This window comes from Sapajus apella, unplaced genomic scaffold, assembly GCF_009761245.1.
Source record: "Sapajus apella isolate SASKATOON/1434 unplaced genomic scaffold, GSC_monkey_1.0 scaffold33, whole genome shotgun sequence".
Taxonomy (NCBI): domain Eukaryota; kingdom Metazoa; phylum Chordata; class Mammalia; order Primates; family Cebidae; genus Sapajus; species Sapajus apella.
The window spans coordinates 14,364,133-14,389,743 of record NW_022436973.1 but is presented as its reverse complement, the minus strand read 5'-3'; the positions used below and the strand labels follow the sequence as shown (position 1 = coordinate 14,389,743).

Here is a 25,611-nt window from a genome sequence, read left to right as displayed (position 1 = left end):
TTTTTTTTACGCCTTTGTGTTCACTTTTCCTCTTTCGCTTCTCAACGAAGTTTTCATCATCAATCCAGCCAGCAGCTACTCTCCTTCCCCAGATCGCTGAAGAGTGTAGTCAAGGTTTGCAATTTTAGGTATTACGAAACTTCTATTTACGCACACTCTTCATCTATTAGAGGGCTGGTATCAGTGCCTGAAAAGGAGTCGCAAAGCCAAATGCAATCGGCCCCCTATTACCGGAGGACGCCCTGTATCCCGCGCATCCGCTCTGCCAATGCAAGCGTTCAATAAATGCTTAATACATTCATTGATAAAAGACCGACCGTGAGGGGAAAAACTGCAGTTTGTGGGATGAGGACGAAGTCGCCTCTCAGAGACTGAGGAGTACTGGCTCTCCTCTACCCTTCCCGCCTTCTCCAGGCCAGGCCAGGGGCTTCCCGCCCACCCCTCACTCTACCTTGAGGAAAGGATAGACATTGCGCATGCCCCGTATCCAGGGCCGCCTCCGTGAGCACCGCCCCTGTCGCCCCGCTCCCTCCCGGTGCTCGGGCACGCACGCTCGTTCCTGCAGAGCGTGCCCTGCGTGCGGGTGCCCGCCGAGCCCGCCGGGCGCTGGATGTCCGAGTGCCCCGGCTGGGGCTTGAGGTGCGGGCACCGGGCAAGGCGGCGGACGACCGCGTCGCCCGAGGCGAGGAGGAGCGCAGGCGGTGAGTGAGGGCGCTGCGGGCGAGCGGGTCGGCGCCTCCGCGCGTGCGCAGCGCGGGACCGCCTGGGCAGGGGCGCGCGCCCGGCGGCCGGTCGGAGGGGCAGTGCGAGGCGAGGCCGGGCCGGGGGCCTCAGGTCGGCCTCGGGCCCTGGGGTCCAGGGGATCCCACACCCGCCGCTCGGGCTCGAGAGGCACTGGCCGCGGGGACCGGCTACCCGAGGGGGTCCCAGTGGGGCGCGTCCGGCCCGCGCAGGGGTCCTGGTGTCCGGGGTGGAGGAGCAGGCTCGCCTCAGCCGAGGGACCCCGAGGAGGGGCGCACGAGCCTTCACGGCCTTGCAGACGCCCGCGGGGTGCGTGACCCCGGAGGTGGCGGAGGTTCAGGCGGGGGGCGCGGTCGGGAAGCCTCGGCGCGTAGCAGGTGGCGGGGGCCGCGCCCCTCTCCTGGGGAGGCGCGCGGTGGGAAGCCAAGCAAACTTCCCCTGAGTAACTTTCTTGAGGCGCTGCCGGCGGGGCGCGGGGAGCTCGGGCTGGGGGGCGGGGTACTCCGGGGACCGACCCTTCGGATTAGTGCGGCCTCGGGCACTGCGGGACCCCAACGAGTGGCGGTGGGCGATGGCGGGGGCGGCTTCCTTCTGCGGCTGGAACTCTCCTCCGAGTTCTGAGTAGTATTCGTGGCCCGTTTGCTCTTAAAATAAACGTAGAAGTTTGATGTTCGGGAAGACGGATGTTTGCTCTCTTGGGAAGAAACAGCTTCTACCTCTTGGCCTGTTCAAAGAAAGTATTGTTCGGGCCTGCCGGGGTTCCCTATTTATCAAGCAACCCATTGTCCTGTGTGTGCCTGGTGAAAGCGAGCTAATTCTATTATTAGTCCTCAAAAGACCAAGGGAGATCACGGTGCTTTTTCTTTTTTAAACACCCCCGGCGACCTCACCAAATCCTGTAATACAGTTTCCCCAAACTTGGCTGCACAGAGGAGTCGCTTGGGAGTTTTAAAACTCTTCATGCCCAATCGCACACCAGACCAATTAACACCGTGTATCTTTTAAAGATCCCCAGGTGATCGCGCAGCCGAGTTTGGAAACACTGGTTTAATATAAGAAAGTCAAGAGTTTAGTTTCACATAGTAGTAGCAATCAGTTTGTAATTGGTGGCATGAAACTGAAATTCGTTTTCCTAGACAGGAACTCACAAAGGTGGGGATTGTTTCCTACCAAGGAGGGAGGGAAGCGTCTCTAATGATTCAAACTTTATGAACTGTAATGTGACTCTAGCACTCACAACAATTGTTCGATGTGCTGTTTTGAATTTCTTTTGGGGTTACTAAGTCCGCTTTCACTGACCCCCTGCCCAGCCAAAGGCTTTTCCCCTTCTTTTAAGCCTACCTCAGTCCCTCACTCTACGCTCCCCCAGATCCCCTGTTTTAACTCTAACCTTCGAAAGGCTCTTCCTCCCCCATAGATTACTGGCTTTAAAGGGTTACTGCGGGTTCCCATAGCAACGAGTCCTCTAGGGGAAGTGGGCGGGTCCTCTTAACCTTGGGTTTTTAAATAGGAGTCTTCCTGTTCGGAAGATTTTTGAATCACCCTTTTCATTTCTTGGTCTCAGCGCAGGTAAGGGTGAGCTTATACAGTTCCAAGATTTTCTAAGATACTTACATATAATTTTTTAATGCCATTGTATGGGGTAACTACTAGCAGCTATGTTCTTTCTTGATTTTTCACTCTTTCCCAATTCTTGCACTGATAACTTGTTTAACAAACTTCCCAAATGAAGTGGAAACAATGTTTTCTTTTTATTTTTTAACAAGTTTTCTTGGAGATGTACATGCCTAAGAATTCTATGTACTATTTCTCTAAAGTCCTAAATTACACCTTATGTTTAAAATTTTAAAAAGCGAAATATAACTCCACATCTATGCGGGAAAACTTTTGATAATTTGTGGCAGAAAAGCCGTTATTAGCTTTTTTTGCCAGGTCATCCTTGAAATCTAGAAAACATAGAGAAGAAAGAAAAGAAAAGAAAGCCATTATTAGCTTTTAAGTTGTTTTGTTCCTAGAAAGTACTCTGCCAGCATTGTCTACAAAATGTTAAACCGCTTGTAATATTATACTTTAACAAAGGGAAGGCACAATTAGTGTACACATTCCCCTACTTCTGCCCAAACACATGCATCCAAAGATCATTTTTTAAAATGTCCATTTTTTAATGCTCAAATCAGGTATTCTATGGGCATCGAATTCCAGTTTGCCTTGCAAGGAACTTTTAAAACTCTTCTGAATAAAATAGTACAGAAATAGATCATTTACATATTTCAGGTTTTTAATTTTTTTAATCTTTTAAACTTTGGTATATAAGTAATCAGAATTTAGCCAATTCTAAAATGCCTTTAGGATTCCAATTGTATGTTTGTGTTGGGAGTTGAAATGGTTTTCTCTTACTAAAATCTATTTTATGTGCTGTTTAAATTTCTGTTAACTGGGCTATCAAGCAAATCCTGTAAGGTGAATTATTCTCATTTTACTATGAAAAAGGAATAATGATGGAAATCCCTCTTAGGTGATTAACCTTGTGGTTGTAGCAGTGATGCTGGGCTGCTAAAATAATAATCTCTCACCTAATCTTCTCTTCTTTCATCACACATTTAAATGTGATATTTAAGTCTTTTCACTTTAGTATACCTTTCAACCTAGTTGTTCAGTCACAAATTCATTGAAAGTGTGCATTAATGTGCATTTATTGACATGTCCTTTGTTTATTCAAATTAAGCAAATATAGTTGAGAATTTCTGTTGTTGCTATGTTTCTTTTAAAAAAATTAAAGTATTTCTTGTTGGAGACATTTTGCGAACCACTGAAAAAAATTAAGAAAGTAAAAATTATAGTCACATCTTCCATAAAGAAACAGCTGGTAATTAGATGATGAGCTTCTGTTTTACCCTTTTTGTTTGTCTGCATAGACATACTTTAAACAAAATTCGCTTTTTTTTTTTTTTTAAAGACGGAGTCTCACTTCGTCGCCAGGCTGGGGTGCAGTGTCATAGTCTTGGCTGACTGTAGCCTCCACCTCCTGGGTTCAAGTCATTCTCCTGCCTCAGCCTCCAAGTAGCTGGGACTGCAAGTGTGCACCACGACCTCCAGATAATTTTTGTATTTTTAGTAGAGACGTGGTTTCACCATGTTGGCCAGGATGGTCTCGATCTCTTGACCTTGTAATCTGTCCACCTTGGCCTCCCAAAGTGCTGTGATTACAGGCGTGAGCCACCGTGCACAGCCGACTTTTAATTTTATCCATAGTTTAAATATTGCAATTTTATTTAATATGAGGCAAATATTAGAGATGTTTCCTTTTTTCGTAAACCCTTTGAAAATAAGGTTTTTCATGATGGATACACCCAAGTTTATTGAACTAATTTTCTGTTGTTTTACATAATATTTTTATTTTTAGTGGCTGGGAATACAGTATTAAATCCTCTGGTTGCAAATCCTAGCGTGGCCACTTCCTAAGTGACCTTAATTACCTCTTTAATCGCATTTCCTTGGAATAAGGGTCATGGTGCCTGCACCGTAGACTTTTGGTGAGATGGAATGAACTAAGTAGAGGAAGACCAGCAGGGTCGACCAAAGGATGTAGGCTCAGTAAGTAAGAGCTGACACACAGATTGAGCTGAGAAAAGTGCCCTTGTCTGAAAGTTTAAGTATTTCAGACTTACTCAGGTTAGATTAATGGCAGTAGAAACCCTGGGGCAGAGGTGAACTCTTTTATGACTCCTATGGCTTGTTGCCAAATCGCGTATGCCATCATATATTCCCTTACAGAGCGTAAGTTCTGCCTGTAGTGTGTCAGCACTTAGTGTTTATCACCTTTCCTGATTTTTATATAAAAATACAGTCTTTTAGTTGATATTTTTTGGTAACTTGAAATTTATAATCTGATTTTTTCTTCTGTTTTCCTTTTGGGAGCTCTTTCTTCTGGTACTTTGTCCACTTTACTGTTAAGTGACGATTTAAAAATAAACCTGTTTTTTATTAAAAAAAGATTGCACCTTTATTATATTATTAGTGTTTTTTTTTCTTCTCCACAGCTCATTATTTAAGTCATTTTTTGGTGTTTTTCAAACAAAAAAAATTTTTTATTTCTATATAAACAGGCCTCTACCTTGACTTTTTTCCTCGTAAATGATCATGCTTGGAAAGCCCAGGAAGACCCTGCAAATGGCCTCAGTAAAACACTCAGGAGAAGCAATAAGCAGTCAAAAGTGGCTACCTCTGGGGAGGAAGACTAAGGTGATAAGGACGACAACTCATTTTACAATAAGGCTTTTGGACTTTTAAAACTATGCATGTATTGAATTTAATAATCTTTATCTGAAAGGTGAGCTAAATGAAACAAAATTTTGGGAATATATTAGATCTTTTTACATTTAATTCTGTAATTGTATGTAGATATGAAGTGCTTTTATACTGCGACTGCCTCCTCCTCTTTTTCCCTAGTTAGCGAGTTCTACCAGCACCATTTGTTAAATAGTTCCTCCTTTCTTCTTTGCTTTGTGGTCTTTATTAATTTTTAAGGTCTTGACTAGCTTTGGGTTCTGCTTCAGTTTTAGGTCTTGCTCATCTATGTGTTGATCACTAGTCTTAATCAGTGTCACATCTTTTTAATCATAAATTTAGAATACATAGAAATATCTGGCAGAGCATGTCACACTACCCTTTTAACATTGCAGTTATATGCACCTGTCCTTTCAGATAAAGATTATTAAATTTAATACATGCACAGAGTTTTAAAAGTCTAAGAGGCTCATTATAAAATAAATGGTCTTTCATCTGCCTCCTCTTCCCCATTCCTTACTCTGCCTCCCCAGTGGCAGCCTCTTTGGACTGTTTACTATTTCTCCTGAGTTTTTCACTGGGGCCATTTGTAGGGTCTTCTTGGGCTGGTCATTGAATAGTCTTCTAGTGTTCTGCTGAGCAAAGGGTGTTGTTTCCAGTGTTCATGGAGGAATCTGGCTGGGGTTTCAGCATCCTCTTTGTGTAGTCACTTTGGAGAAGGTTCACCATGCAGACTTGCCTGTTTTACTTCCAAGAACAAATCTATAATCTTGCTGGGTTCTGGGATTGTCTGCCAATGGTCTACAGTGAGGAGGTGGGGAAGGCATCTATGGAATTTAGAGTTTCTCATACTTAGTCTTTGAGTAGACTGGAGTGAGTAGTACTTCTTGGCTTTTCTCACCGTTGGTGTAGCATTCCCTCTCTCAAGTTGGCTGAGACAGTTGTCACTTGTCCATCTGCTTTCCACTTTCATGATTTGTAGTTTCCATTACAGTTCTTTAAGTCCTTGGGTCTCTATGTCTTCTAGAAAGATCCCTTACTGTCACTTAAGTGGGGTTTAGGGAAAGGGTGTAATTGGATATGTGTGTTAAATTTGCCATCTTAATCTGGAAGGATCCAAAGATGAATCTTTAGAACTAAAAAAAATACCAGATCATTTTGCATTTTGTTTTGTTGGCAAGGACTGCCATCTGTAATCAGTGTTTCTTTTCTTTCTTTCTTTCTTTTTTTTTTTTTTTTTTTGAGACAGTTTCGCTCTATCGTCAGGCTGGAGTGCAGCAGCGCGATCCTGGCTCACTGCAGCTTCTGTTTTCCGGTTTCAAGCAATTCTCCTGCCTCAGCCTCCCAAGTAACTGGGACTACAGGCACGCACCACCATACCTGGCTAATTTTTTTGTGCTTTTAGCAGAGATGGAGTTTCACCATGTTGGCCAGGATGGTCTTGATCTTGTGATCCACCCGCCTTGGACTTCCAAAGTGCTAGGATTTCAGGCATGAGACACTGCGCCTGGCAGTCAGTGTTTCTTTTAAGGGTCATGAAAGATTATTCAGACCTTTTATTTCTCAGCAGAGTTGTTTTCTTCATCTGAGTTCTAATGTTTCCTATTATAATTCTTCTTAGGTATTTGTTTTTGTAACTTCATGATGGGTTCTTTAAATTGTCTATTGGCAGTCTAAGATGGTGGTTGATTTTTGTGTATTTATTTTATAGCTGGCTCTGATGCTAAAAGCTTTGCAGTTTATTTTCGTATGTTCTAAAGTTATATAGTCAGTGGCAGATGACGACACTTATCTACTTCTAATAGTTATACCTTTTATTTTGGTCCTATGGCAGTTTACACTAGATTTAGCGTTCTGGAACATTATCACGTTTCTGGAACATTATCAAATAGTAATAGTGATAATGTACAAACGTGTTCTTTATTTTAATAAGAAAAAGAGTAGTAGAATATTGGCTTTTTGGTTTATTATAGTTCTTTATCAGGACAAAGAAAATGTATTCTTTTATTTCCAAGTTGCCTAAAGGTAATTTTGTTTTTAAGACATGGGAATTGAATATTAGCAAATGATCATTCTCATTTGCAGTTTATCAACTGGTATTTCTAAAAAGTCTACCGATTTGAGTCCCAAATATTAAATTGGATGAAAGTCTTCCTAATGGATGATTCTTTATAAAAACAAATTGAACATATGGGAATAATGAAGTATAACATATTCAATGTATGAGCATGTTGTCTTGGTTGGGGTGGTATAGGAGATAGTCACCAGGGATTTTTCACAAGCAAGCATTCCAAGTTAAATCTAACATTCAAGTCACATCTTTACCTGTTGGCAGTGTTTAATATAATTTGTTATTCCTCCTTTTTAGATATTCTTTCTTCATTTGATTCTTGAGGACACTACACTTTGGTGCCTTTCCTTCTATACTGCTCCTTCTGGTTTCTTTTCAGTTTTCAAATTTGTGCTGGTTTTCTCTTCTCACCAGCCTATGAATTTAGAATGTGCCAAACCTCAGTTCTTGCCACTTTGTTGTCACAAATAGTCACAGGGCTTTAATAAAATACTATGTAGCTGCTTAAGACTCCTAAATATATATTTCCACCTTAGATATCTCCAACTACTTTTTTGACTTAACTTGAATATGTCAAAGACGCTTCGGTCTAAGTATGGCCAGAACAAAAGTGCTGATGTTTCTCTGCAAACCTGCTCCATCTGCAGCCTGCCCCATTTTATTAGGTTGGTGCAAAAGTAATTGTGTTTTTTTCCCACTAATAGCAAATTACTTTTGCACCAACCTAGTTGGTCTAAGCTCCATTTTTTCAGGTTATTTAAGCCAGAAAAACTGGGAATCCTTCTGATTCTTTTCTTTTGTTCCAACTTTATATCCAGGTTGTCAGCAAATCCTGTTGTTCTATCTCCAAAATGTATCGAGAATCCAGAGTTTAACTGCTTTTCCCATCTGTACTACCAGCATCTTTGTCCAAGTCTCCAGCATTTCTTGTCTGAATTATTGCGGTGGCCTTCTAGCAAATCACTGGTCTCCTTTCTTCTTTCCTGGCCTCTCTTTAATTTTCCATCAGCTTAACATTAGAGTGATCTTTTAAAAATGTAAGTTAAATTACGCTTAACACCCTCCAGTGGCTTCCATGTCACTCAGAGTAAAGGCCAGTTTTCTTATAATGATTCATAAAACCCTACATGATCTGGACTGGGCACTGTGGCTCATGCCTGTAATCCCAGCACTTCGGTAGGCCAACATGGGCAGATCATTCGTGATCAGGAGTTCAAGACCAGCCTGGGCAACATGGTAAAACCCCGTCTCTACTAAAAATACAAAAATTAGCTGGGCATGGTGGCGTGCACATGTAATTCCAGCTACTCGGAGGCTGAGACAGGAGAATCGTCTGAACCCATGAGGCAGAGGTTGTAGTGAGCTGAGATTGTGCCATTGCACTCTAGCCTGAGCAACAGAGTGAGAGTCTGTCTCAAAAAGAATTTAAAAAAAGTAGAGCCCTGCATGATCTGATTCCCACTAACTGACCTCTTCTCCCACTTGTCTCCCACTTGTCTCCCTCTCATGCTTTCCATCGTAGTCATCTTTGCCTCCGTGCTAATCCTTGAACATGGCTGGTACATTTCCATTTTAGGTCTTTGCACTGGATTTTTTTCTCTGCCTATAATATTTCACCCTACCCCCCAGCTCCCAGGTACGTTCATGGTCAACTCCCTCACCTCTTTCAGGTCTTCACTAAAATAGCATTTTGGTTGTGTGATTGCGCTAGTTGTAACTGCAATCTGTATCCTATATGTCTCTTGCAGTGCTCTGCATTTTATTTTTACATCCCATCTATTACTTTCTAAGTTACTATTTATTTATTTTGTGAATTACCTCTCTTTCCCACCTCTGCTATACTATAAGTTCCTTGAGGGTGAATATTTTATGTATGTTTGTTAACGTGTCCCAAGTGCCTAGCACATAGAAGGTGGTCAGTAAGTATTTTTTGAATAAATGAATGTAGTCTACCTTCTCTATTTTTTTTTCAGTGAATTTCTAATGAAGCAACATATGCATAGTGTTTAAGCATTTGTGGATCTAATGTTGACTTATCCCACCAGCAAGGGAAAAGTTCAAGAACATTTATAATTTATAATGGAGATAATACAGAGAATGGTTACGATAATTAAATAGGGTACTGTCTGTAAAGTACTAAACTATACTAGTGGGTAGGACCAGGTCACATAACTAACAGAAAAACTTAGCCAAGTACCCTGATTCTGTGAATGGTATTCTAGAATCTTCTCTCTTTATATTTCAATTTTTAATCAAGTGTAGGTATGGCATCACCTGGGAGCTTTTCAAAATATACCTGGGTTCCCTGGTAAATATCAATGATATACTGTTGCTGTATTTTGTTCTTTAACCAGTCTGCAGATATTTGTCTCTTAATGTGGGCAATAACCATTTGTTTTCCCATTTTTAATGCCTTTTTGCTGTTTGGGACATCATTCATGGCCCCTTTAAGCTTTTTTTCCTATGAGGATCTTGCTGAAATCACTTCTAAGGTGATTTTAAAATCCTCAAAGTCACCTGGATGCACATAATCGAACCATTTACTAAATCCACAAAATCAAAGGATTTCAGTCCATTACCTTCAGTTTTCTAGACAAGAGAATGTTGTAGTCATCCCTATGGCAACTGTCGTAGCAGTCATTTTTTTTTTTTTTTTTTTTTTTTGAGACGGAGTTTCGCTCTCGTTACGCAGGCTGGAGTGCAGTGGCGCGATCTCGGCTCACTGCAGCCTCCGCCTTCTGGGTTCAGGCAATTCTTCTGCCTCAGCCTCCTGAGTAGCTGGGATTATAGGCACGCGCCACCATGCCCAGCTAATTTTTGTATTTTTAGTAGAGATGGGGTTTCACCATGTTGACCAGGATGGTCTCGATCTCTTGACCTCGTGATCCACCCTCCCCGGCTTCCCAAAGTGCTGGGATTACAGGCGTGAGCCACCGCGCCTGGCCCAGCAGTCATTTTTTGTTTTTAAAATACATAATTTTTATATTTTTCATATGAATTATAATAAATAATTATCATGCCCCCCTCTAGTGCTCACACAAATCTGAGAAGTGGATGAGCACTGTATTTGATCTCTTGGACACTTCATTTAGTTTTCCATGGTTCCTCATTTCTCAGACTTTTGAAGTATTTGCATTCTTTTCTTTTCTAATTGTATTTTATTTTAAGTTACGGGATACATGTGCAGGACATGCAGGTTTGTTACACAGGTAAACGTGTGCCATGCTGGTTTGCTGAACCTGTCATTCATTTTAAAGTTTTGCTTACTGTGTTTCTAGGCTCTTTTTGTGTCCTTCAAATCCAAGAATTTGTCAAAAACATCAGACTCCCTTCTCTTTCTTAATAGAGCAAAAAATATTTGTATGATTTTTACTGTTGCAATTTACTGTGCAATTAAGTGGTGTGATTTGCAAGAAAAAAAGATGATTATTTTAGAGGTTGTTTATGCAACTGAACAATAGACAATAAACAAAAACCATGATATATGTGTCTTTAGAAATGGATAAGCCCCACCTGGGCATGGTGGCTCACGCACTTTGGGAGGCCAAGGTGGGCGAATCACCTGAGGTCAGGAGTTCAAGACCAACCTGGCCAACATTTTAAAACCCTGTCTCCATTAAAAATAAAACAATTAGCCAGCTGTGGTGTTGTCCACCTATAATCCCAGCTACTCTGGAGGCTGAGGCAGGAGAATTGCTTGAACCTGGGAGGTTGGAGTGAGCTGAGATCGCGCCAGTGCACTCCAGCCTGGGTGAAAGAGTAAAACTCTGTCTAAAAAAAAAAAAAAGAAATGGATAAGCCCAGTAGCTGTTACCTATACACAAAAATGTGAAAAGTTTCTTCAACTCTACTGTCAAAATAATTCAAGATATAGCTAGTTCGTTGTGTATATTTGATCTCTCCTTAATTTTTATTTGGTAGTATATAGTAAGAGCATTTTCCATGTTTAATTAGGAGGTGCAAACCTTTTAGCCATGATTACCTTACATATTAGAAATAAAATTTCACGAGTTCCATTGCTTTGAATGCATCTATCCTACCTGATGAATTTGCCTTGCCTTTGCAACTCTTATTAGATCTACTTTTTGTTGTCATGAAGACTCATTCTTTTGAAAATAGTACTGTTACAAATTCATTTTATATTGGACCCTTAATAGTCAGTACTATTGGCCAAGGCTGAATGGAAAGCATTGGCCTACCTATCTTTCTTATGGTAAGTCACATTGCCTTCCGTTTAGGCCGTTAATGGACAGCCCAGTTGGAAAACACATCTTGGTAAAGTTGTACGCTTGCTTTGGAGACTTGTGTTTGTTGCCTTTGCGAGACTTTTTGTTTTATAATGCCACCTCATTTCTTCTACTTACCTAGTTTTTTGTTTTTTTAAAAGTGGTGGTCTTGCCTACCCATCACCAGTAAACATACTTACTCTATTAGTGAGGAACTAATTTTGGCCCTCTGCTGTTATTTTGTACTTTAGGTTTCTGTGGATAGAGAAGGACTTCAAATGTAGACTGCCACCTATTTTCATACCTTTTTTCATAGAGCATGTAGCAAAAAGTCAAATACAATAAAGTCTGTCTACATTTAGTATGTTGTTGAAGAATGATCTATATTCCTTGAAAACCTGGAAATCGGTAAAATTCTTAATTGAGGTTGTATCAGGTGACTCTTCCCAAAATAATCTTATTTTCAGTAGAAAAATATAATGAGAAGCTACCCAAAAGTCCCCCCTTCTGCTCAGGATGCAGGTTCAGGCTACAGGCAGCTGTTGGTAGCATTCTCTTGCACAGCTCCATCCCCCTACACCACCACTTAGACACCAGTGTTGGTGGAAGTGCATTCCGGAGTGCTCTGTTTCTTCCGTTTTTTTTTTTTTTTTTTCCCGCCATCTCTTGTGGCCTTGGGAGACAGGATAAATAAGTGCATGAAGTGGGCGCTCATCTGTTGGAGAGTGGGCTGCCATCTGAAAGTGGTCAGCAGTGGAGGGAACATGCACGTGTGCAGTCACTTTTGATCCCCATGCAGTTACAGTCAGTCTCTCAAAGCGGACTTTGTCACCCCTCCCCAAGATGATTTCAGCACCTATTTAATAAATGCTGTATAATTTATTTAAATTTGTAGATTGTCTAGTTAATTTAATACCATTCAATATGTATTTCTGTAAGATCTGTGGGATCAACTCATGCATACTTGAAATTTTTTTATTACTTTATTAGCTGTTTTCTCTTGTCAGTTGATCTCCCCAAAATGTCAGAATCAGTCCTGAACTCTTAGCTAGCAAATAGCTCCTAGTGTGTACTCAAAATCATCACCAGGTAGTGATGGATTTGACTAGGTGGGTGTGGCTTAGGGATATCAATAGATAATGGTGTTTGGGTTGGCTTAGAGGAAAATGAGATGCTCAAGATAAGGACAACCTGTATTTTGCATTTACAGCGGTTCCATAGTATTATTTAGTTATTGAGTGTGAAGTAGTTGTGAGGATCAGAATCCTACTAAAATGTACAACCTCTTAAAAATTTTTTAAGAGTGAAGATGGGAAAGTATTTGGATACTAGCTCTGGTAAAAGACTAGACTCTTGAACAACTTGAGCATAAAGAGGCACTGATGCCCCTTCCCCATCTCCCACCCCAAACAGTTGAAAATCCATGTATAACTTTTGACCCACAAAAACTTGACTACTAATAGCTTACTGTTGACCAGAAGCTTTATTGAGAACATAAACATTCAATTGACACATATATTGTATGTCATATGTATTATATACTACATTCTTATAATAAACTAGGGAAAATAATAAGAAAATCATAAGGAAGTGAAAATATGTTTATAGAACTGTACTGTATTCATTAATATTGTAAGTTTACATCATCTGTTTGCAAGATGAATCATCTGTCTGAAATGGTGAGTGACCACAGCTACAGACCTCAATCTATAGTACATATCAAGCAATTCAACTTTTTTCTTGTAGTGTCTTTTCTATGCTTCTTGGAAGCACTTCCAGCATCACTTGTGGCACTTCATATGGGTCGCCTGGTGTTATTCGTGGTTTACTATATTGCACTAAACATGATGAGAAATACGCAAGAACCACCAGACATCACATTTTACTGCCATAAGCAATATATTGGAAAGAGAAAGTGCTCATGCTGAGATGGTTAACATCACATGACATTATAGGCAAGTACTGGCAACACTTGAGTTCACCACAGGAACAACAGGAGATGGCTGTGAAATTATTACAGTAGTATAGTATATACTACAGTTAATTCTATGCCTTTATGATTTAATGCTGCATCTTAACATTTGTTTATATTTCTCTGGATTGGGAATGGCACTGTATGTGTTTATGTGCGTAAATTTTGATAATTCTGATGTGTGTATATTTTATGGTAGTAAATGATAAAATACATTAATAGCTACATGGTTTATATATTCATGGAATACTAAACATGGAGTTCACCTGTTTTTTGAATTGTTACACAAATCTCCAACTAATTTTCTAATATATTTATTGAAAAAATCTACATATAAGTGGACCAGAGCAGTTCAAATCCATAGTGTTTAAGCGTTACCTGTATTTTTAAACAAAATGTTATTGTTGGTAAATTAAATATTTATTTTGGACTTTTACAAAGTCCTAACCTAAACTTTATTTACAACAAATCATTTTCTTCTATTTAGTATGTAGGAAGATTTCAATATTGTATAGTATCAAATGCCATACTAGTAGGAAGAGGCAGATTCTGCCTGCTATGTGTCTCTTTAAATAAAAGAAAAAAGTTAACAAATTATCTTAAACATTGGCAGCTATGCTTGCTTTAGGAAAACACCAAAGATTGCTAACTGAATCTCCTAAGGAGATACGATACAGGGGAAAGCAAATTTTCAAGAGAGAGATGTTTGCTGTCTTGCTGGTTTATGTGAAGTTTCTAGGGATACTTGTCTACCTCAATGCTCATTTATAGTTTTTTTTTTCTTAATGTCTTTGATGTCAATTAATATGACATTGCAACTTATATGCTGTGAATTCTCTGAGGTTGGGGAGATGTCAAACAGTGCCACTGAAAAGATGGAATATTAGCTCTTTGACTGCTCTTAATTTTTTTTTTTTTTTTTTTTTTTTTGGTGTAGTTTTGCTCTTGTTGCCTGGGCTGGAGTGCAGTGGCATGATCACAGCTCACTGCAACCTCTGCCTCCCGGGTTCAAGCGATTCTCCTGCCTCAGCCTCCCGAGTAGCTGGGATTATAGGCACCTGCCATCACACATGGCTAATTTTTTTTTTTAGTAGACACCCAGTTTTGCCATATTGGCCAGGTGGTCTCGAACTCTTGACCTCAGGTGATCCTCCCTTACAGGTGTGAGCCACTGTGCCCGGCCAGCTCTTAATTCTTGTGGCAGGGATTATCTCTTTTGTCCTTCATTCTGTCTACAATGTGCAAAAATATTTCTTGGAGTGAATGGTTGAGAATCTGAGAACTAGTTACTGTTTCCTAGGAGAGTGAAAGGAAAAAGCAGGTATATATAAAAACTTGGCCCTGATCATGTATACTTTGTTAAGAGTTTTTTTTGTTAATAGCTATATGAGTCCATTCTAACACTGCTATAAAGAACTACCTGAGACTTGAATTTAAAAAGAAAAGAGTTTTAATTGGCTCTTGGTTCTGTAGGCTTTACAGGAAGTATGGCTGCAGAGGCCTCAGGAAACTTACAGTCATGTCAGAAGGTGAATGGGAAGCAAGCACATCTTCACATGGTGACAGGAAGGAGTGAACAAAGGGGCAAGTGCTAGGCACTTTCAAACAACCAGATCCGATGAGAATTCACACACTGTCAAGGGGGAAATCCACCGCTATGATCCAGTCACCTCCCACCAGGTCCCTCCCCCAACATCGGGGGGTTACAATTCAACATGAAATGTGGGTGGGGACACAAATCCAAATCATATTGGTAGCCTCTAGAGGCTTACCATTATGCTTACAATAAAATCCAAACTTCTTATGAAGCTGGGCATCAGCAGTTCTCATACTCTCTGGTCTTGGGACCCTTTTGTTCTCTCAATTATTTTCAAAAGCCTTGTTTATAGGGGTCATGTCTATTAATATTTACTGTAGTCAAAATTAAAATATTTAAGTGTGTATTTAAAAAGAAATGTTTTTGTTGAAGCATATGAAGAAAATCTGGCCTATGCAGATGTATAACAGGAAAAGAATATTTTAATAGCATTTTCAAATGATTGTGGATATTTGATACCTCACCAAAACTTCATAAATGCGAGTTTCTTAAAGATTAATTGCTGTATGGAATCAAACTGTATCAGTGAACATTTTGTACTCTCGTTATACTTTAAATCCATTGGTCGATCATGTACTTTGGATCTTTTGTCAATACATGGTTTTGTATTGTAATTGCATTCTTAATAGAAAAGGTTGGTTCACTGAGTTATGCAAATCTTTCAAGTGTTGACACATTTCATTATACAGTATCAAAAATCACATTCATTTAATATCACTGCTCTTAACAGAACAGTCTTTTGAGCATTGGGAACCTGTCAGGTTCATGGTGGTGTAATCAAGGTTCCCAAATTCTAATTTTTGCTTGAAGTCTTGAATTTTATGATCGCAATAAATACTGTCAGTTTTCCTTACAGTGACAGGCTGACTTCATTCATTTTTGAGAAAAAGTCTGCCAAATACCTTAGTCTGAATAAGTGTGCTTTGCTTCTTCTGTCAAGTAACAATGGCATTTCAACAAAAAAGCTGCTGGTTTGACTTGTAACACAAATAGTTGTACACGTGTTTTTTTTCTCAAGGAAGCCATTCTATTTCAATTTTGCCGGAAATGCTTTGTACCTATTTCCCAATTTCATGACGCAGAATATTTGAAAAGTGTGTACTCAATAGCTGGTTTATTAAAATCAATACTTTTTACTGTTGCATCTCCCAGAGATTCCCCTAGAAACAATACATTGATTATAGCAAAGGGGAATGTACAGTCGCTATTTTGCATTTACCCAGGTCATTTTACCACTATGCTGAAATCCCCCATCATTCAGGTGTGGGTGAGGAGGACTGGGGAAAAGTAAGGGGACTTGACTGCTCCATTGGCACTGTTCACTTTTGCTCAGAGTCACTGGGGTGGCCTTCAAATGACTTAGAAACCAGCAGCATCAATAGTAAGAAAAGTTACAGAGCCAGACTATGGAGCAATTTTTATGTTTTGTAGTTCCTGGAGAAACTCTTGCCTTTTCTGTTTGGAGCAAATTATCCCTTCCATGGCAGCCTTTGTTGTGCATCACCACTAGCAGATGTTGCTGGGAGGTTACAGAGAGATTTGGTCACTTGTTCTGCTTAGATCCTTTCTTAACCAGTGCAAGTCAGAACTGCTTTTAAGTCATATACACATCAAACAACAGGCACACACAGAATGAATTTACCCCACCTTGCCTTCTAAGAAGTACACTTTTCTAGCCAGTGAATTCGTCATTGAAAAATTCAAGCAGTTTTATTTATTTATTTTGGCCACCACAGAACTCAAACTGTGACTTTAAAATAGTTTGTTTACATTTTTAACTCTTAATGTTTTTTAAAATCATTGCTGGTAGTAAAGGTTCCATAAATACAACAGCCCAGCAAGAGACTTTCTAGATTTGGCCAAAAAATAAGTTATTCCACTGATACCATCATTTCCATTTATTGTTACTCCATTTTTTTGGGGGGAAACAGAGTCTTGTTTTGTAGCCCAGGATGGAGTGCAGTGGTGCTATCTCTGCTCACTGCAATCTCCCCCTCCCATGCTCAAGCTATTCTCCTGCCTCAGCCTCCCAAGTAGGCACGTGCCACCATGCCCAGCTAATTTTTGTATTTTTAGTAGAGACAGCGTTTCACCATGTTGGCCAGGCTAGTCTCGAACTCCCGACCTCAGGTGATCTGCCTGCCTAAGCCTCCCAAAGTAGTGGGATTACTGACACGAGCCACCATGCCCAGCCTATTACTCCAATGTTGTAAGGGAATATATGGATGGAAGTTGAGAATTCTTAATTTTTTGTAAGAAAAGTCAAACACCTGATTACTCGTCTGATTCTTCTTAGTGAAGTAAGACACAGAGACTCACACGTTGTAAGCAGTATACTTTTCTACTTGTGCTTTTGCTCTGCAGTAATTTGAAATGAGACATTGCCCATCCTAGAAGTGTGGTTTAGACATCGCCCATCCTAGAAGTGTGGTTTATTTGCGGGGGAGGCATGTATTTTCCTACTGCCCTGTACTCACAGCCCATTTTATTACTTTGTTTGAAGATTAGAAGTGTCTAATGTAGTGGAAATTCATCGATTCAATGTTAAGTACAGACTAAACACATTTCAATACCACATTAGAAAGTCTTTTTAATTACCCTTTTTTTGGATTATTCATATGACTGCTTTCCTCTTTTCATGTGAATTGCTGAGAATTTATCATTCTTTCCACTTCATTAAATCATTAAAATTCTTTACTAGCACTATAAATAAATATGCCAGGCCATGAATTGAGACTGGTTGATAAAGGCAGCTTCGTCCTGGTAACCAGTGCTTTTTCCTGGTTAACGCACACTTCTCTGTGAATATCTATATTACATCAAATTTAGAATTTTAATGAAGCAAGGCCTTACCTCTAAGCATGTAGGGACTTGCTTTAAGTTGAGCTTTGGTGTTTTCAGCTGGATTAGTTGTGAGATTAATGTAGTATTATATACTGCATTTGTGTTTAGACATGTTCAGGAGAGCCCTGGGACACGTTTAATAGGTATTCAGGTTCTTTGCCACTCTACCTAGTCTAAGCTTGCATCTCAGTCTGCTAGAAACACCATAGACCTTAGTCTCAGACCATTTTGGTCTAGGACCAGTTATACTCCACAAGTGTAATCTAGAATTCTAATTGGACTTGGAAGTATTGGTCTTTAACCTCCTCTTGTGTAACCATTGAAAGCCAGGTGTGTGGGCATGGCACTGTTGCAGATACGGAGATGCAGTCCTCAGAGAAAGCACACTTTAATTTGGCAACATTGAATGTGAGAAAGTACTCAGTTGAGCATGATGAGTCTGGAAGCACCAGGAATCCTTCCTTGCTGAGGTATCCTTTGGACTGCATCTTGAAGGTTGGGTGGATAGGCTTTTGATAAGTTGGGTTGTACAGAAGAAAGGACAGTAAGGATGGCAGGAAGCAGTAGACCCATTTGTAGTGTTAAAACAGTCTGGTTTGCAGGGTGGGTGAATAAAGAGGATGAGTCAAAATAACTGTAAATCCAGCCAGTCATGGAGATCCAAAATACTTTGCATGCCATGCTTCCCCTCACTGGGAAAGGTGAGATGGAATTCCTTCCCTTCTCCTAGGGCGGATGCTTGTTTGCACTCCTCTGGCATGTGAGAGATCTTCCTCAATTCACATGATAGCCCCTTAAGGAACAACATTACAGAGTACAGATAAAATTTGACTTCGTCTCATTTTTGGTGTCATATTTTAAATTTTACAAGACAATGTTACTTGAAGCAAATACTGTCATCAACCTATACTGAACTCTTAGTAGAAATCATAGCATCTCCGCAGATGACAAGTAAAATCCTTATGCAGGGAGACCTGACTCAGATGTAAGTTGTGATGTCCATTTTCAGAGATTGACTGTCCTTCCTTGGTCTGGTTCCAGTCATCATCACCATGGATTTTAGTGAGTTCATATCTCTGTTAACCAAGGTGGAGTGGTTGCTTCTCTATGTATTATTAAAAAAAAATAAGGTACTGACAGTTGAGTTGCCACTCTTTGAAGGTATATTTTGACTTTAATGTTTTTAATCTGCTTATTATGGTTAAGGTCCATACGTATTGTAAATGTGATGCAGAGATTGGAGAAACACAGATTTAAGAACATGTTTTCATGAACAGTCCCCACTTTCTAAGTGAGACTTATTTTTGCATTATTTCATGCGCAGTTAGATTATTTTATTCCAAATCTCAGGGCAGTTCAAGTACTGACCTACTTATATAGTAGCTCTTAATTTAAATAATTATTTTTATTTTAGAGAATATTAGAGAATTGAATTTTTTTTGAAATACTTTATTTTCTTAGCTCTAATACATGTGATCAAGGTAGGTATAGAACCTTGGTTTTTATTCTGATTATAACAGCATGAGAAGTCGAAGCAACAAAGAAGGGCTTTAAAAGTGTCAAATTATTATTTCCTGCAGCAAATGGTGGTAGTCTATGAATATTAATTGATGTTGTTATATTTAAGGTTATACCAACATTTAAAGTACACTATGCCTTTCTATTGTGTACTTCACAACAGTTGACCAGGATTGTATACTTTTAAGCTAATTAAAAGTAGCATCGAATGGCCGGGCGCAGTGGCTCACGCCTTAATTCCAGCACGTTGGGAGGCCAAAGCAGGTGGATCACCTGAGGTCAGGAGTTCAAGAACAGCCTGACCAACATGGTGAAATGCCGTCTCTACTAAAAATACAAAATTAGCCAGACATGGTGGCACATATATGCCTGTAATCTCAGCTATTTGGGAAGCTGAGGCAGGAGAATCACTTGAATCTTGGAGGTGGATGTTGCAGTGAGTTGAGATCATGCCATTGCGCTCCAGCCTGGGCAACAAGAGTGAAACCCCTTCTCAAAAAAAAAGGTAGCATAAAACGTATCTTTTAATTTGGTTCTAGAACAGCTTTTACTATGCTAGAAACTGGTTTCTATAATAATGTTCTATCACAGCCTTCTAATTCTACTTGAATTTTTTGTTAGGGGATATTATTGTTATTTTAGAAATGTATGTGCCTTTTTTCATTTTCTTTTGGTGGTACCTACTTGAGAGAAGGTGTGTTCGAAATTGGGTGTGAAGCTGCTTTGTAATTTCATGGATGTCTATGTTTTCCCACAGCAAAATTTGTCAAATTTCACTCAGCATAGCAGACCTCTTAGTGTTAGACCTTGTATTGTTTGCCCAAAATAACTATATTTCTTTCTGGTCACATATATTGTAAAAACAAAGCAAGGCATTTCATTAAATAGCAATTAATTAATACTTTGCAGGATATGTGTATAGTGATTGTCAAAAGGTGAAATTGTAACTGGTCTTTTCTATGTGGTTTTGCAAAAAAAAAAAAAAAAAAAAACAACCAAAATAAAATAATTTTTTTTTTCTATTTTTGCCTTTCCCAACTTATCCTGTTCATTTTACAGTGAGCTGAATTTAAAATCTAAGGTAATTGATGTCATTCAGGTATTTTGGTGTTGATAGTGGGAAGGTAGTAACTTGAAGGACAGGAGAGTAGTATTTATTTCTAAGTGCTGAGTGACCTAAGTGTATAGCACTTAGTTGTGGATGTGGGGGAAATTTGGCTGTGACACTTGGAACCTCACTAATAATTAGGACTGACGTAGAATATCTGGTGGTTTGGGAGTTGTCTGGATTCTTTCCTCTCATCCCGTGTGTTCTTTGGAAAAGGTGTTTTTCCCAAATAGAGCAAGACATTCTTTGGTTAACAAGTGAAAGAAGCTTAGGACTTTGATGATCTGATTGTGGAGATGTTCTTGATGACTATCTTTCAAATATCAAAAAAAAAGAGAAAAAAAACTATTACTAGCCTAAGTAAAACATATCTTTGGAAACACTTTTTTTTATTTGACCACAACGTATTATTTTCTTCCTCTGTTATTTAAAGCCAACAAATGATCTGGAAAAAGCCATGGCAATGGTTGGGTGAGGTTTTTCCATTCCAGCATTTCCAGTAGGATTGAAGTCCTCTGTTGGAACAGCCCCATTCAGGCCTTTTTGAAAGGGACCTCCTGAGCCTTGGTTTTACTTTTCTTTGGATAGGTTATTTTCAAGTACCTATTAGAGAGTCATACATATACTGGCATCATTGTATTAATGATAATGTTTCTCTCTCTTAAGCTAACATTTTAATATGGATTCTATTTGTTTGAAAGTAAGCAGTATCTTCTAAAGAGTCACTCAGCTCCAGATTTAACTTGTATATAAAGTAGTTGTAGGTTAATAGATCTTGAATTGATTGAGAAAGTATCTTTAGCAAATATTACCCAGAGAGTTACAGGCTTATACTGATCAGTTTTATGTACATTTTATTTACAATTTTATGTACAATTGTGTGACATTAGAAAATATTAGAAACGTATTACATTAATGCTGGAATTCTTACCAGTCTTGGCAATGCAAATTCTCATTTTGAGATTTCCATCTAGATATTCTACCATATCAATGGTTGTCATAGTAGCAGTCTCAATTGAGAATTGTGATTATATACTTTATCAAATAACTACTTGATGAAAGCTCAATTATTCTAATGTAGTTCAGCCAGAATTCTGAGCCATCATCTTGTCTGGTTAAGGAAATAATTAACCAACCTAAAGAAAAAATTTCTCTCTTTCTGTTGAATTGTACAAATTTTACTGTATTTCACTGACTGTAAGGTGCCATCAGGTGTAAGACATGCCATTATTTATGTACCACTAGAAAGAAAAAAAAGCCTAATAGTTAATACTCATGAGATGCCATCATTTAAAAGATACAAACCAGTTTCAGAGATGTTAAAGTGGCAAGAGTGGGGGAGGCACAAGGAATTTACCACCTGTATCCTCTATGTGCATACTTACATATATGTTTATACACACACACACACACACACACACACATAGAGTTTTAGTTCGGTATTGGTCATCATATTAAAATGTAAAGAAAATTAAATAAATTGCCATTTCTGCCAAATATTATACAGATTTTTTAAATCCTAGAAACCTATAATTGGGAAAGATAGGCAATCATGTAGTTAATACTTACACCTGAGGAAATGTACCATGAGCTCATCTAGAGCAGAGTTGTCTAATCTTTTGGCTTCCCTGGGCCACATTGGAAGAATAATTGTCCTGGGCCACACATAAAATATGTTAACACTAACGTTAGCCGATGAGCTAAAAAAAAAAAAAAATCACAGAAAAAAAAATCTCATAATGTTTTAAGAAAGGTAATGAATTTGATTTGGGCTGCATTCAAAGCCATCTTAGGCCTCTTGGGGGCTGTGGGTTGGACAAGCTTGGAGTATGTAAAACTTAGAAATTGATTGCTTTTTTATTGAAGTATTATCAACTTTACAAAAGAAATTACAATATTCCTTTTAATAGCCATCTTCAGAGTATCTCCTGGTAAACTCCTATACCACTTTTCAAGATCACTTAAATGTATGGAAGATAATTTGGGATTTAGATGAGTCGTTCAGTATTCCAAACCAGGTGCACACTAAGACACAGTGTATACGTAAGAGCTGTAATCACCAAATGTCATGCTAAATGCCATATAGAATTTTAAAAAGAATCATCATCCCCTGCCTTCTAAGAATTACCACATACTACCTTTGGGCACTCCCCCCACCACCCCACCCAAATCTAAAGTACAATTCAAGGTTAACTGGAGCTCTATGTCATGAAAAGGTGACTTAATGAAACTGACAGTGAACCTTATCCTTGTGGACAGCACTGAGGTATGCCTTGACCAAATACTTGCCTTAGTTATCACCCTTGGTGCTGGAATTCAAACTGGGTTATTGTTAAGACAGGCCAAATTGAGATGCTAGTGAGATATGGCTGGCTGGCTAAATGGACTATTCACAGGAGGCTATTTCAGGAGGTGGATATAGCAGTGCATCAGCCAACAGGCGGCCTCCTGAAAGTTTGAAGACCACGATGGGCACCCATCCTGAAGTGTGGATTCAAGTGCAGGGTTGGAAATAACACTGTGGGATTGGCCATTGGGTGTGGACCCAATCACAGTGCACAGCACAAATCTTGATTATTATTCAACCTGCCCTACAAAATCAAAGATTAATAGCAACATGGGACCTGCTTGGCCCACACGTGAGACTAGAGGAAGCCTGAAGATAGGATGAAATGTCGGTAACTATGCAGCCTGAAAGAGTACAAGAATGAGAAGCTAGATTAATCTTTGAGTTTTTGTATTTTAGATAATTGTATTACAGATGTTTTTTGCTTTGGGTACAATTGCTGACAATGGTGAAAGCTTACCTTTGTAGAGTGTTTTTGATTAAAGTGCTTTCACAAAACATATAATCTTGCCTTCACAATAAGCCTGAGGGTATAGCTGGGTCTAATTACCCCATTTTGCAGATGAGGAAAATGAGGCTCACAGATACTAATCTTAAGGTCACTTGTTATTGGCTCTTGCTTTTTTCACTGTGCTTTGCTGCCAGTGCTTGACTCCGTATTTCCAAATTTAGAAAGTGTATATAGTCTGTTTTACAGCAGCTGCTGCCTGACTTTGGGGACTGCGAACATTTTGTTGCTTATCTTTTTACCTCCCAAGTCAGAAGCATAATTTTTGCTCAGTATTGGAGGAACAAATAAACAAAAACAAAACACAATTTCATCATAACTTACCAGGTTAAACTACTCTTCTTTGTTAGGTTTATTTTAATCATTTTTGGAAGTGATAGGTATTTCTTCAGTCTACCTTACCTGTTTAAACCTCTGTTAACCTCACTGCTGTTGCTTTTTAGTTGCCTTGTAGTAAACCATGTACAAGTCAGACAAGGAGTCCAGGGTTGGAGCAAGTTAAACAAGAGTTGCCAGCATCATTAGTTGTTAGCATAGAAGTTGGTGTTAACTGTGAATAGCTGGTTTCTAACTTTATTTTATCTGGAGAGCCTCTTCTGTTTTTGAGCAGCATCCTCACTGCTGTTCCTTCCTTCCATCTCATTCCACAAGTATCCTTTCAGCATTCTTACCTGTAGTGTCCCCCTACAGGGGTGCAGACTGCATATGTTCATGGTTTTCATATTTGTAAACTTTAAAAGAAAGCTTTTTCTTTTAAGTAGATTAGAAATATAAAAGTAGAGCATTTTGTAAGTATGTGAGGTAATCACTATAGGTGATTTTGTAATCATCTATAGTGATTACCTCACATACTTACAAAAGAAGTAGGGACTCACTAGAGTGAGCAAAGCAAACAACACGACAAGTCAGGAGATCCGTCTTGTAGTCCAGGTGTTGCCCCACTTCTTTACTGTGGAATTTTCACAAACACCTTGTAGCTCTTACACACAGTTGCCATACCTGTGAGAAAAAGAGTTGCATTAAATGATCTCTGGAGTCCCTTTGGGTTTCAAACCTCATTCAAGTCTCCAAACTGAATATGTAAGATTGTGTTAAATAAAGGTAGGATTGCTGACAAACCCTTCAGTGGTGAAAAGGATGATCTAAGTGAACTTAAAATCTGTTGATAATTTTGTTATTATTGAGAATTGAATGGAAATAGGTTAACAGTGATTCGGCTTTCTGGCAATTATAAAGTCAACTGAAACCCACTATTATTAACCAACCTTTTATGTTTGGTTTTTAGTCTTGCTCACCACCATATGCCCAACACCTAATACACTGTATGTTTTATTTTGGGAATACTTTCATAAAAATTTGATGGGCTTCTTGGCCTATTTACTCATTTGGGGCAGACTAACCATGTCTCAAACCGCTCTAAAATTCAGGAGGTGTGGAAACAGGTGGTAAAATGCTAATTGCAAAGAAACTTTAGGGGCAAAATGTGGCAGTAGACATCAGGCTGCTATCCTTTTTTACCCTTCAACCCAGTGTGTGATGTTTCTGGGTTACGGACTCAACAGATAGAGTTTTAACTATTTGTATTTAATCAACGAGGAAAAGAAGCCATAATTTGTATTTAATGTAATAGACTATGGAAATGAAAGAGAATATATTCAAATCAATCTTACATTTTTATAACATTTTAACCCTAACATTTTGTTGTATTTGAGTTGCAATTACTCAGGGCAGATGAACGCTATGGTTTCTCTTTCTAGAAAAATAAATGCACACATACTGCCAATTTCACATACAGTTTGAGGAGTTTTATGAACCTGTCATCATCTGGTGGTCTCTAGTCCGAATTCTTGATAGAAAAGAACCTAGCATGTTAAACCTTAAATGCCTTTAGAAATAATCTAGACCAGTGTTTCTTAAACTGTGGTCTTAAGATCAGTTGAATGGATTATGACCAACATTAAAAAGAAAAGAAAGAATAAAATAAAAAATAACGGAGTGTATATCATAACATGCTAAACATAAGTTTTGTTTTGTGAACCATCTCTTTCCATGTGTATGCCTGTATATGTGTTTATGTTTAGTATTAAGTCAGAACGTAAAATGTATTTCTTACTGTGGATAGAGTGTAAAGTTTAAAAACAGTTTATTATGGGTGAATCTCTTCATTTTATAGCTGAGGAAAACTGCGGCCTTAAAGGCTAAATGATTTGTTCAAATACTCCCCTTTCTCTATTTAAGTGGCCCAGACAGGACTGAACTAGATTGATTGTTAATTTTACCATGGTACATTGCTAATTTGTTGAAATGGAATTGTGAATTAGACCATTTAAAAATATTAAGTGATTTGTCTGCTTCATAGTTGACTTTTTTTTTTTTTTTTTTTTTTTTTTTT

General features: G+C 38.9%; 1 protein-coding gene across 3 annotated transcripts in view; it reads left to right on the top strand.

Moving 5' to 3' along the window:
- Nucleotides 1-474: 474 nt before the first annotated feature.
- Nucleotides 475-25,611, top strand: part of BTBD3 (BTB domain containing 3) — a 36,869-nt gene continuing 11,732 nt past the window's right edge. For 2 of the 3 annotated variants that reach the window (XM_032295406.1, XM_032295403.1), the window contains exon 1: nt 475-701. Coding sequence is in view for 1 of the 3 variants with exons in the window: in XM_032295403.1 (XP_032151294.1) it covers nt 611-701 (91 nt within the window). In the remaining 2 variants the exon portion in view is untranslated. The remainder of the gene's footprint in view (nt 702-25,611) is intronic. The other variant, XM_032295404.1, reaches the window with a different exon arrangement.